This window comes from Eucyclogobius newberryi, unplaced genomic scaffold (genome assembly GCF_026437365.1).
Source record: "Eucyclogobius newberryi isolate DKJ021-1_F unplaced genomic scaffold, fEucNew1.0.hap1 SCAF_10, whole genome shotgun sequence".
Classification (NCBI taxonomy): domain Eukaryota; kingdom Metazoa; phylum Chordata; class Actinopteri; order Gobiiformes; family Gobiidae; genus Eucyclogobius; species Eucyclogobius newberryi.
In genome coordinates this window covers 26,388,035-26,402,028 of record NW_027315724.1, presented here as the reverse complement: position 1 = coordinate 26,402,028, position 13,994 = coordinate 26,388,035, and the positions used below count along the sequence as shown (strand labels likewise).

At 40.0% G+C, this 13,994-nt stretch overlaps 1 protein-coding gene across 3 annotated transcripts in view; it reads left to right on the top strand.

The window, feature by feature from the left end:
* Window positions 1-319: 319 nt before the first annotated feature.
* Window positions 320-13,994, top strand: part of caln1 (calneuron 1) — a 39,957-nt gene continuing 26,282 nt past the window's right edge. Inside the window, exons 1-2 of one of the 3 annotated variants that reach the window (XM_072452609.1) lie at window positions 320-673; window positions 8,506-8,627. In XM_072452609.1, coding sequence (XP_072308710.1) covers window positions 8,513-8,627 — 115 coding nt within the window. In that variant the 5' untranslated portion in view covers window positions 320-673; window positions 8,506-8,512. Of the gene's footprint in view, window positions 674-2,016; window positions 2,306-8,505; window positions 8,628-13,994 lie in introns of those variants that run through there. The other 2 variants (XM_072452602.1, XM_072452594.1) reach the window with 2 other exon arrangements.

Here is a 13,994-nt window from a genome sequence, read left to right as displayed (position 1 = left end):
AAGGATTTTAATAACCGTGCTTGTTTTGGGTTAGTGGGGGGGAACTGGAGTGCCAGAATGAAACCCACAGACACGTGGAGAAACATGCAAACGGGCCCGGGGTCAAACGGTAAGCCGGGATCTCCGGGCGGGACCTTCTTGCCCTGTCGGATATTGATCCAAATGTTAATGGTGAGACCACATGGATTTGTAATAATATGTGAACTTGCTTGACTTTGTGTTGTAGATCCATGTGCTGTATCTCCGGCACTCGTCACATTCAAGCGCATGTGCAGCCAATAGTCAGCGCGCTCTGTCTCCGTTACGCACAGATCCGAGATTCACCACTGCTCCATCAATCAGACCAAAGCGACTCCTGCGCGCGCCTAAAGCAGCCTTTTAAGGATTTAGAGCTAACTCTGTGGAGCTTCGTCAAAGTTGTATGTGCTTTGGTGGGTGGGTAACGCCGATTAGAGTTCCTTTAAAGTTGGACTGATCTTGTCACCTGTGGACTTCACACGAGGAAACAGCGTTGTATTGATTTACAGTGGAAATGAATCGACGCACTGCGTTTCCAGTATAAAGGAATAAAGTCAGCTCCATTGACACGCATCGATCTGGTGATTAAGAGGCAAGTGGGGATCTGTTGCGGTGAGGACGTTGACAGATATCGCTGACCTGCACATCCTCAGAGGTACGTGGCTTTATTGACAACAGAAGACATTATGGCTAAAGCCTGCTCAATGTTGAGCATACAAAGAGACCAGTGTGGAGTTTACAGACCATGTCTTGAGGCTCACACCTGTTTACATTTTCACACATGATGATGTCTTCGGAACTTTGCACTGCATCATTCATAAAAGCCATTATCACATGTGGAATAATCGTTGATCCAACCAAGTGCAGTGAAATCTTACGAGAAAAGTGGTCTAACTTAAGTGATACTCTGTTAATTATTTTAAGATGCAGAAGACAGAGTTGTTACTTTACTTTCCCATGTCACATCCATGTAACAGCTGGACCTTGTGCTGATGCCACACGAGGGCGCGCGCCGGAGCTGTCCACGTCCCTGTGGTGCTGAACTGTGCTGCTCCCAGTGCAACTTATGGAATGAACGGACAGTGAGACGGCTACTGCTTTCAAACTGTCTACTGTTTATACGTAGAACAAAGCCACTTGCAACTGGCCATAGCATATGGAGACAAACGTAACACTATTTTTTTTTTTGAAAAATAGGTCAATTGCCACATTATGTATACATTGATTAGGTGGCAGTGTTGTCTCATCCTCACATTGGCTGTGATAATAAACACTAAATTGAATCTAGTGTAAATTTGACAGTACCCAGTGGCAATCTAATGCAAATAAATGTTGACTGCACCACACACACACACACACACACACACACACACACACACACACACAATCTATTGTCTATTCTATTTATAATTACCCACGTGCATATCTAACAATGCGTATTGGGTGGAGTCTGCATGTCCTCCCCGTGTTACTGTGGATTCTCTCCGGGTTAGAGGGAATGGTTGTCTGTGTGTCTATGTCTATGTGTTGGCCCTGTGACGACCTGGCCCCTGTCCGGGGTGAACCCCGCCTTAAGCCCAAAGTCACTGGGATTGGCTACAGTCACCTGCGACCCCAAACGGGAACAAGCGGTAGAGCATGAATGAATGATTGCCTTTTGATGCGTTTTATGAGGTAGAAAGATAATTTATAAAATGCTGATAAAGACTGCACAAACTTCACATTCGTTTTACATCAGTCGTCTTCACACATAAATGTCATCATCCTTTACACACTGCTTCATTACTTCTGTCAGTCTCACCTGTTTGTATTGACACAGAGCCTTAGTCATAATGTGTTGTTGAGGGGATAAAGCCAAGCTGGAGCGTTTCTCTGCGACTCTCTAATAAGCTCGGAGCTACTGTCCCCCATGTGTGAGCGCGAGGGGAGAGAGGGAGGACAGAGCAGTAAAGAGGAGCGCCGCTGTACCTGCTGCTGCTGCTGCTGCTGCTGCTGCTGCTGCTGCTGCTGCTGTCACACACTGAGCCGCTGTGGATGCCAACGCTGATGTGGACTCTCGGGTTTGGGAATCACTGCTAACACACTGCTGGACCGATCGCAGGCTGAGGATGGAGGAGGAGCTCACCGAAGCAGAGCACCTCACCATGGAGAGCACTGTCCCGCCAACAACGGGCACGTACCCCGAGGTGAACGGAGACCTGCCCGGGCACCCCTACCTGCTGGACGGGGTAATGGAGAGCCCGGAGAGAGAGATACAGTATCCCAAAGAGTACGATGATAGTGTGGGGTAAGAGAAGCATGGAAAAAGACATTTCTGTTTGGGACATTTCAACCCAATTATTCATGCTTTTTTTGGTCAGCCACTCTGTTGATCTGTCTTCAGGCTTAATATCAGGTCTTGTGTTTTTTTTTTTTTTTTTTTTTTTTACAGCTGTGTTGCCCTCTCCAGACATTTGTTGCATAACTCCTTGAACAATGAATGTCTGTAAATTAAACAAGCGTATTTTTCATGGGTCCTTTTGAATTTTTAACGCATTCTTTCGCTTGAGCACTGTACTCTGTTATCTAACCATAATAACAATTCTCTTTATAGTCATTTGTCGAAACCAATGACACATGCAAAATCAGTTTCAACAAGTAATGCATTCATGCTGTGGAATGAGATATTGTGCAGAATTAGCATTTCATTTTAGATTCAAAGTTTTTGTGATGAACTTCTTCAATTTCAAATTTAGCCAGGGGGAAATTTGCACAGTTGATTTTCACAAACAATTCTAGGCCATTATTTCTGTCTGATATTTTAATTGATAGATTTGAATAGACCTGTCAGACAAGGCAATTTGCATGGACTAAATGATTTTGATATTTCTGTGTGTAATTATGGGTTGTCTTATGACTCCACAGGTACAATTTGTTCTGTTTTAGACAGCTTTAATCTGTGCCTCTCTACTACAGAGTCTAAATACACTACTCAAAATGCGCATTTTGGGGTGTTTGGGATGTGCTTGTGGTCGTAACTTAAAGAATTTGAACAAAAGGAATGACTCACTCAGTTCTTTGAGGACATGTTTATAAGTCCACACTATTTGCAGTCTGCTGACTTGTCTTCTGGAATGAGGCAAATGTTTGATTAGTCATGTTTGTTTTATCCTTGTGGCGTCAGCTCTAAGTGTCTCCCTTGTAAGATTTGATAGTGCTGAGTTTATGCAGATTTTCTTATGTCTCAAATAAAAGTTTGGGTCAAATCCTGTTTTATTAGACAATTGGCAGATCATTATAATGGAGTTTAATAATGGACTGCAAAAAAATGTCTACTTTTTATTGAATTGTTATGATATTCTTTTACTTCATGCAGAGGTTGAATAAGACATCAGCGATCCCCGTTGCACATGTATTATTAAAGTTTGTGGAGACTTGGCTGCACTTAACCATCAGACTGAAGCGTGCGTGTGTCGCCCGAGGCTCTTCAGAAGTATGGAGATGTTTGATGGCTGATAGGTCTAAACGCATTGCTCTCCGACCAGCCCAGCGACAGGTTGTTTCTGTGATTAAAACCACAAGTCCAATCACTGCTAGTGCCACCGCCGCTGCACACATCCACTGAATGTGTCAATTCTCTTTGTCCTTGAAGCCTGGGTCTCCTCCTTCATTCAAGGAAGTCACTTTGGGTGAGACTGCATCAGCTAATGGTGCAACCGACATGTGAACATTATGTCGTAAAGAAAAAGACAGCTTTTATCTGTTCACAGTGGCACATGTTTGGGCTTTGAACTGCTCCCAGCCTCTGAGCTTTTAGGGTTTTAAGTTAATTATTACTTGAACAACAAAATATTGTCTTTATCAGAACTATCTTTTGAACAATCAGGCAATGCAATCACATCCTGATGAAGCATAACAATATGATTCCTGATCATAATTATGGCATAAATTAACATAAGTACGTCTAAGTATTTAGGGGTAAAACTAAGGTGTGTCCTTGTAGTAAAGTCTTGAAGTGTGATAAATGAATTTACAGTGAACCAGTAGCTTATCAAATGATTCCACGATTCATTTGTTTACTTTTTATCAGAATCAGAAATACTTTTATTCAGCCCCAACGGGAAATACTTTTCTGTACTGAAATGAAACCGACCTGGAGAAAACAAAAGAAAAGTAATCAAAAAATAAGAATAGACAGTTCTTTTTTTTTTCTTTTTACCAAACCCCTGGTATTAACTAAATGCAGTAAGGTTTAAATGTCACTTATATAAATACACAACATATTTGTGATCATAGTGATCATGTGCAAATTCAACAGTTTGATGGCAAAAGTAGGAATGATTTCCTGTGTCTCTCGTGGAGCAGTAAGAATCTGTTGCTGAACGAGCTCTTGCAGCTGACAAATACATTGTGAAATGGGTGGAAACGTCCAGAATAGTACTTGGATCTCTATGGATTTTTTGTACATCTCCCTGTAATGTTAAGTGTTTGATGTTCAATCCTGAGCTCTATAGGTGAAAAATTGGTTCCTGGACAACAGTGCAAGTTGTTGCAGGTGGTCATAATGTTTGGCCTGATCAGTTAAAAACCCCTAATGACTAATTGCTATCATTATTTTTAAGCCCAAGGAGATAAATCAAGCAGATAGAGATTGATGGAGTCACACATCTTTGCTGTAAGGATTGTTTTTGCTGTCTACAACACAACCGAAGCCTCTTGTTCTCATACATTTCGCATTTTATAAACTACAAATCCATTACCCTAATTTGACAAACACTTCAACGAGAGCAAGGAACATTTGCTTGCTTCTTGTTTGTTTGCAGCTGAGTAAAGCTGACAAAAATAGCCCATCCATAGGAGAATTTTGTGAAAATGTGAGGCTTTGATTTTCAATAATTGTGTTGTAACTAATTGCTTGTAGTTTAGCCAAAGGTCTTTTCCTCATCAATCAGTTTACAGCTTTGGAGCGCAGAAAGATTAGAACCAGGAAATATAAGACAAAGTTGCCTAATCAATCTCTAGTGTCTAGCATTGTGATAATGCCTCAGGATCAAATTGTCCATTGATTTATTATCTTATACTGTTCTTCTGTTATCTCAAAGCATTTGCTGGTTTGGTTAGTGGCGTTATGATAAGTAGCACACTTTTGCTGCTATGACGACTTCCTGATTCCTGTGATTACTGCATGTTATGCTTCTGCTGCTAAAGGGCAAACGCTTGTTCAGATCACACCTCCATCCATTTAATCAAGTGTAATGATGCAGAGGTGTCACCACTTCTGTTGCACAAGAAGTTACATAACCTTTTAAAGAGCTTGGTCTAACGTCTGAACCAAAAGCATTAGTTATTGTCATTATTCAAATTCAAACAAGAACCAGCACAAGCTGATTTGGGTGTCCAGAAATGTTCAGGGGTAAATGCTATTCATGGGTTTAACGCAAACGATTCCTTCCTGATTTGAAAGATTTTGTGAGGACGCTCCCCATTCAAAAGATAAATATATTTTTTTGAATTGTACTTTTGCAACATAGGACCCCGGCTATTTTAAATCTGTCAAATTAGGAATGAATCCTGAAGCCTGAATCCATGAATTTGTGAAGTGTTTGGTTTATGTAGTCATATAAATACAACTAAATAATCTTAATTTTAAGTGCCTATACCAAATAATAATAATGACTTAAAAATACCCAACTACTTCACCTCCTTCAGCTCCTTCACCAACATTTTTAAATGTTAGAATTGTCGTACTCATTCAGTGCCTTACATGACAGTCCATTACTCACTTGTTCCTTATTTAATCATCTGACAATCTTCGTTATACGTTTAAATTTGTCATTGATTTATCTAATGTCAAAAATACGCTAGGAACAAAATGTTCGCCCCCTGTGCCTCCATAGCCCCCAATATAGTCCAATGCAACAAGCGAGGCCTGTTGACTGTAATATTCATAATGACAACTGACTGAATAATTGATAACGGAGAAAATGAGAAACAAAGCTCGTAAAACAAAAGGCTTTAGGTGCTTCAGCTGGCTGGTTTGTTATGCCTGCTTATCAAACTGACAAAGTAGAAAAATGCCCTCCCTTGTGTATGACAGATTGTAAGTAGCTATTTTATTTGTGCCTGTCTTTCCCCTTCTGTGTAGTAATACACAGGAGCACTGCACTGTCAGCAAACCAGGAAGCACAAAGACGATTATTAAAGTTTATCATCTGCTTCTGTAAAATGGGCCATGAAGGGCTTTATTTTACATACTGGAAATGAGAAAGCAAACTCAAACACTGCATAGAAATCAATTTAGGCACCAACTTTTTTCGATTAAGACATGTCAGAGGAATGTATGCTTAAAATGTCCTTGGCTGAAGATTACAGGCAAGGCAGGGCAATTTTATTTGTAGAGCACAATTTGTACACAAGGCAATTCAAAGTGCTTCACACAACAGGAAAAACGGAATTAAAATCACAAAGACATGACAGAAATCACCAAACAGTTTAAGACATAAAAGAGAAGAGTGTAAAGAAAATAATTGCAGTCATATGCACACATAAAATTGTTTTCAGCTTAGATTTGGACATTGTCAGAGTAGAAGTCTGTCTCACATCTTCAGGAAGACTGTTCCAGATTTTAGCTGCATAAAACTGAAATGCAGATTCCCCATGTTTAGTCCTGACTCTGGCACCAGCAGGAGGCCGGTCCCTGAGGTCCTCAGAGTCCGAGATGGTTCATTTGGCACTAAGACGTAGGCCATGGAGAGATTTGTACTCAAGCAGAGCTGCTTTTAAGTCTCTTCTCTGAGCCACAGGAGCCAGTGCAGAGACCTGAGAACAGGACTAATGTGATTGTACTTCCTGGTTCTAGTCAGGACCCGAGCAGCAGCGTTCTGGATGTACTGCAGCTGTTTTACAGCTCGTTTGGAGAGGCCAGTGAGCAGGCCGTTACAGTAGTCTAATCTACTGGAGACAAATGCATAGATAAGTCTCTTCAAGTCTGCTTTAGACACTATAGTTTTGATTTTGGCAATGTTTTTAGATGGTAAAAAGCTGCTGATGTTATTGATTTGATGTGGCTGTACAGTTAGGCCTATATCCAAATGAACTGCATTTCACCTAAGGCCCTATTTAAATACAGTGCCAAAATCTGGGCTTTAAACAAAGGGAGTGTCTGCAGAGCCGCGGGACGGACTTAAACAAAAACAAAAAAACACCTTTATTTCAGGGGTAAGTATTGTTTCCAATAAAAGGGACATATTATGCAAAATCTACTTTTATGAGCTTTTGTTAAGGGTTTCCATCGTCGTTAACATATCCAAAGTTGATTTTTGATTAATTTGTCTTTGTGCATGTTTGAACTACTTTGTAGTTCTAGTAATTGCTAGAATACTTTGTAGTTTTAGTTCCTGTACTTGATTGGTTGACTCTATTCACTAAAATGACATTGCCCAATATCGATCTTGACTTAAATAAAGACTTCTTTTGTATCATGATTGAACTATGAACTGTGTACATAAACCTCTTCCCACATGGGACATTAGACTTGCCCTTGAAACAGGAATAAAACGCTGGAGTTGAAGTCGGGATAGAGTGTGACAGGTTGGATGATATTTAGAGTGCCTCCGAAAGGCTTGCTTGACCTTTACCTGCTGATGTCACTGTCCTTTGTGGTCAGCTTTTTCTCAAAGCCCTCAATTGCGACATCCAGTAAAGTGACAACCAATCAGAAAGAGGGAAGCAGTGACAAAAATCTCTCTGAAGTTCGTTTGTCATGCCTTTGGTCTGCAATTTACTTTTAATTAACAGTCTCATTCACTCACACATACATATTGTACACACATAATTTGCCTGTGGTTAGACGAGTCGGAATTGCCATGACTTCCCATTTATTGAATGAGATCTGCCTCATTCATCACCCTTTGTGTATTAATACCTCTGTTGGTAGCGACTTTAGCAAATGGAGCTCTGTGGCTGACTTCACATTCCATACTTAATTTAATTTTGAGTGGTCAGTGGTGTCTTACACTTTTTGTTAATGCTATTATTGCTCAAATTTTACTTTTCAGTTCCGTCAAAAGATGTCGTGGACTAGAAAGTTCAGATTCCTGCTCTGAAATGCAGTGAAGTAAAAGTAAAAAATAACCATTATAAAATGTTCTTAAGTAAGGTACAGATACCTCAAAATGTACAGCACTTTTACTTTTGTACTTTGTTACTTTCCAACTCTGCTTATTATTCCTGCAGTTTTGTTTTCATGTCTATATGTTGGAAGTAGGAATGTCAAGATAATAATTGTGATCATTCAAGTCACAATATAATCATACAAACTTTCATAAAGCTTGGAGCGGAATTGAATGTTGTTTGGTCTTTGTGTTGACGATCGGTAAATGCATTGCATACGGTTGTAAAATGTGCTCTTCAGTCTTTATATTACTTTTAATTATGGGTGTTATATATCGTTTTACCACTGCTGCAACTGAAATAACTGAAGTATTTGTATGTTTGTTATGTATTCAGGGAGAAGATGCCGTTCCACCATGTGACGGCAGGTCTGCTCTACAAAGGCAACTACCTGAGCCGCTCTCTCAGTGACAGCGACAGTGACGTACTGGCCAATATCTCTGTGGAGGAGCTGGACGGTGAGACACCTTTAACACTGACCAAATGTTATCCTGTGAACTCTATGCACTTACTGAATTTGCTTGGTCAAAGTTCATGACAAATTGTTACTTAATTGGCATCTTCACATCACATTACATTATATTTCTTCTGCAATATCTCACAGCCAACATCTGTTTCTCCTGAATGAACATAAAAGTGTAACATTAGTCATTATTATCATCAATAGTTGTTATCATTTCAACTAGTTTGTAGTTTGCCTTTTGTATTAACTACTGTTTTTGTTAGGGCAAAGCCAAATATCTACCAAGGGTTTTGAGGGTGTAGAAATCTTACTTTTTATTGAAATGTTTATGACACTCAGGAAAAAGAAAGAGATAATATAATGAATATGAGACCTTGTGGAAAGCATACGGCACATACAAATGACTGTGCACTCTGTATGACTTTGTACTCTTTCAACGTTTGGATTTATTTTGCAGAGAAAAATGAAACCAGACCTAATTTTCTTAACCAAACAGAGGTTTAAAAATGAAAACAAATGGTGTATATTCAGATGACATAATGATATTACTTTTGCTTCTTTGTACAGTCTGTAAGAAAACTGTCATTACACATGAGTGTGACATGTGACAGATTAGATTTGACAGTCCCACTCGAATGTCACTGCAGGCGGTATTTTAGAGTAAAACAAAGAAATGTTGACTTTAAATAAAAGTATTATGCTGTATATAATTGATTTGAATAAAATGTTTGTGTAATTGTATACTTTGACCAAATATTAAGATGTACCATAGCATAATACGGTGCATACAATATTTATAGTACTTTGGATGAGAAAAAATTTGCACGAATATTGACTGGTTTATTTGTAAACCATGGTCACAATAATTACTATTGAATAGTCAATATAGAGAAGACAATATTTTTGGAAATCAATATCTTTGGTCTGTACATGTCACTTGCATTAGTGTGGTACGTTTGATCTGCCGAAGATGGAAAAATGATATATCTGTGACTCTTTATTGGTACCAATCATCTACCAGTGTGTTTTACAGTGCTATTTTTATTGTTGCAGAGACTTCCAATACAATACACTTCAAAATGGTTTATTATATATATTTTTGTATTGTAACAGGTCTAGTAAACCAAGGAACATATATTAAATTACATAAAGAAACAAAAACGGACTAAGAACTAACCCATCTACAGACGAAACCATGACCGATAGTGTTCAGTTCCCAACCAATTCTGAACACTTTATCTACAATCAATCGCGCCATGTACCATTCCCCCTTTACCGAATGAGAACCGATATTTTTAGACCCCATAGGGTGTTTATTGTGTGATAGATTTTGCACTCCTGTTCTTTAAGAGGAGGTTGACTGGTTTTGAACAGGCACGTATTGATTTGCGTTGCCCTTGTGAGAGCTGCAGTGAGCGGTGTATGTGTTGCAGTTTCCTGAGCAATGCCGTCCTAATCAAAGGCAGCCGACTGGGAAAATGCATTATTCTGCATGCAGCTTATGTGGAGGGCACCGCCACTTCCTTGTACTTCCTCACTCCTCTCACTCTGTCGCCACTGAAAGCCTTTTTTATAAAGCCTTTTTGTTTTGGACTCTAGTGGAGGATAACAGCACCAGTATAGTACTACACAAGCCTGATCAATAACAACGGGCCAGGGTCAGCGCTGGCAGCAAATACTAAAACATCATCACAGCTTTAAAAGGTTCCAGGGCGGAACAGTCTTTCAGGGTCGAACTTTAATGTACAGCGAAACCCAACTGCATCATACGTATTTGGGGTATATATTACGTAGGAAAAGTAGAGGATGTAATTGGAAAGTGGTGACTAGTTCTTCAAAGTCAATACAAACATCAGAGTCAAAATGGTAAATGGTCTGTTCCTTGTATGAAACACAGTTCTTCATGTCAATAACAGGCAGCTTTGCAAGTTTTCCAAAATCCACTGCACTTTCCAAAATAGTGAGTGAAATGTCTGTTGTTTAATTACTTCTCCATTAGTATCTTAATTTGCGCATGTTAATTATTGAATGTGAACCCATTTAAACGTTTTCTATCGAATGTATCATGAAGATATTCTACCATTAATACGGTCTGGAAAGACTCTACTTCTGTTTCAACCTCAATCCAACATTTATCAGCCACTCGGGTGATGGGAATGGAATGGTTCATTTGCTTCATGATCCTCTCGCTGTATCCCTTAATGACAAAGTTTGTCCATGGCCAGAGCAAGCATTACCAGCTATAGCCCAACCTAACTTTCCTGAAAGTTTGTCCTATACAAATAGATACTTTATTGATGCCAAAGGAAATTCAAATTCAGCTGCAGAAACATTTTCACTGCGCTTCACAGTCTCATTTGTATCCAGTCAGCAGATCGTGTCTCAGGGCGGTTTGAGGGGATTAATAGCCCCCTGAACAAAAGTCCAGGAGCAGCAGGTGAACTCTGGAATATTTGAAAAATCTCTTCTAAGCCTCACTCTTACTTCGCTCTTACTTCTCTCTCACTTCACCCTGTGGGCTATTCTCTTGAAGTAATCTTGTGTCAGGTTTGATGTAAAAAGTCTCAAAAATTGCAGTGATTTATTCTGCTACATGTCAAGCGTTTTGCATAACTCACTCACTCACTATATGTATCTAATTGATGCTGCATATTGGTTTCTGTCTCACCTCTATTTTAAAAGATCTTTAAATTGATTTACCGCAACTGTAAAAGCTACAGTAGCTGTGTAAATATAATTAGAGTGAGATTTCCTGTGGGGAACTATATTGTGTACACTATAGTCAGCACTATAGCAGTAGAGCTGCATAAGGCTCTGTCACATTGTGCTCAGAGTGTGTCCACAGTCGCAGCCTGCAGCGCTCCTCACTAAACCTCCACAGTGAGAAATCCAATTGCAACCAAACCAAATATGGAATGTTTTATTAAAGATGTGATTTTAAAAAAAGCATCAGATTTATACTCTGGGGTGTGCCATTGTTTCTGTTAGCCTTTACCATTTTGAGCCTTTTGGGGGCTTTATGTATTATGTATTTCCATTATTCTATTACTTAATCCAAAAAGGCTTTAAAGGTCCAGACCTCAATGTTTAATAATACAGCTACAATAGTCTAAACTCCCTGAAGAAATGAATTGATTTTGTGGAAATGCAGTTGTGATTTACCTCTTCAAAGTCCAGCTGCCAGTTCTGTCTAGTTTTGGCAGAAGCTCTGAATTGCTTTAATATATTTTGCACCTACTCTATGTGGACTGAAGTAGACTTTGTTCTTGCATCACTGAATTGTCATTGTTGAGAGCTGAAGACCTTGACTAAACTAAAAAAATATGAATATCAGAGCTTCATTCTTGCCTTTTATCCTTTCACAGTCACACACTGTTGTGCCATCGTAGCCACAGTTGCCCTGGGACAGACTGACAAAGGCCCATGGATCAAGAAGTCTCCACCCAAACAATAAAAAGATGATTGTAAATGGGAGGTCATGAGCAATTTACTTTATTCTTATTGAACCAGAACATATTTGCACAATTTTGATCATGATTGCAATGAGACAGGAGCCAGATGGATGACATGTGTTGCCCAAGGACACAAGAGCAATGAGGCACAGCAGAATAGAAACTACCAACTTTGGATGTTTAAAGTGGTGTTTAAAGTGCATACTGTGATATTTCGGTGTAATCCCTCATTCGTCCAGGCGTGTTCCATAGTAGAAAAAGCTTCAGTTGTAGTCATCTGGACTCAGTTTGAAAAAATAGACGTTTCGACTCTCATCCAAGAGTCATTGTCAATAACAGAATTTAGGTCGAGAACTCCGATATTAATACTGTTCTGTGGTAAGACCCGCCCATTGGGAGGAGCCTTCCTGAAGTAGAAAGAGTTGTTTGTTTCAACAGAAACTCCCCCTTGTATCTACCGAGCTAGCCTATTCAGAATCTTAATGGGCTATTAGAAACCTCTTTGTCTTTGTGAGACCCTGGCTCAACCACCCTGAGTACCTGATTAGCATCTGAATGTCCTTTACCTTTCCAGGGGTTCAGAATCCCATTATAAATAACAGGAAGATGAAACCTAAGCCCTCCATTTCTGTTTAAAGAAGGTCTTTCTTTTTTAACAAAAATAGCTTCCTTGACTCCTCTTTCAAACCATCTTTTCTCCCTGCTTAAAACCTTCACATCACCGTCTTCAAACGAGTGATTAGAGGCTTCAAGATGGAGATGCACGGCACTCTGTGGTCCTGAACTAGTATTTCTTCTGTGCTGATAAAGCCTCTTGTGTAGAGGCTGTTTCGTCTCACCTATGTAACGTTCTTTACAACTTTCTTCACTGCATTGGATCGAATAAACTACATTGCTCTGTTTTTGAGTCGACAACTTGTCCTTTGGGTGAACCAGTTTTTGTCTTAAAGTGTTTCCTGGTTTAAAATAAACAGGGACTTCGTGTTGTCTAAAAATTCTCTGCAGTTTTTCCGACAGGCCAGACACATAAGGGATAGAAACACCCTTCCTTCTCTGTTCAGTTTCCCTTTTGTCCTGCTTCTTGGTTCTCTTCACTCTGTTGAGAGCCCAAGCGGGGTAACCACAGGCTGAGAGGGCATTTCGGACATGTTTTTCCTCTTTCTTCTTGCCCTCTGAGCTGGTGGGCACACCTTGAGCTCTGTGTTGTAAGGTTCTGATCACACCCAGCTTGTGCTGTAGTGGGTGGTTGGAACCAAAGAGCAGATACTGGTCCGTGTGTGTAGGTTTCCTATATACTTCTATTTGGAGTTTCCCGTCCTCTCCTCTGATCGTGGAACAATCAAGAAAGGCCAAGCGATTCTCCTTAGCGTCTTCTCTTGTAAACCTAATATGTGGGTCCACAGCATTGATGTGATCAGAGAAGGTTTCCAGCTCTTGTTTCTTGATTGTTACAAAAGTATCATCGACATAGCGGAGCCACAGTTTTGGAGCTATGCCTGAGAATGAGGACAGTGCCTTCTTCTCAAAGTGCTCCATGTACAGGTTGGCCACTATGGGAGAGACTGTTTACAAAGGCTGGAAAAAGAGGAAGCGATAGACCGGCCTCTGTACTACAGACTGTATCCTGGTGAAGCCATGCCTTGCATTTATGGCCTTCCAAAAATACACAAAAAGGAGGTTCCACTCAGACCCATAGTGTGCAGCACAGATTCCATCACCTACAATGTGGCCAAGCATTTAACAACTATATTGGCTCCGCTTGTGGGGAATTCGGAACATCATGTGGAAAACACGCACAACTTTGTGGATAAAGTGAAACATCTCCAACTGGACCCAGATGACCTCATGGTTTCATATGATGTTGTGTCCCTGTTCACCTGCATCCCGACCACTGATGCAGTAGCAGCAGT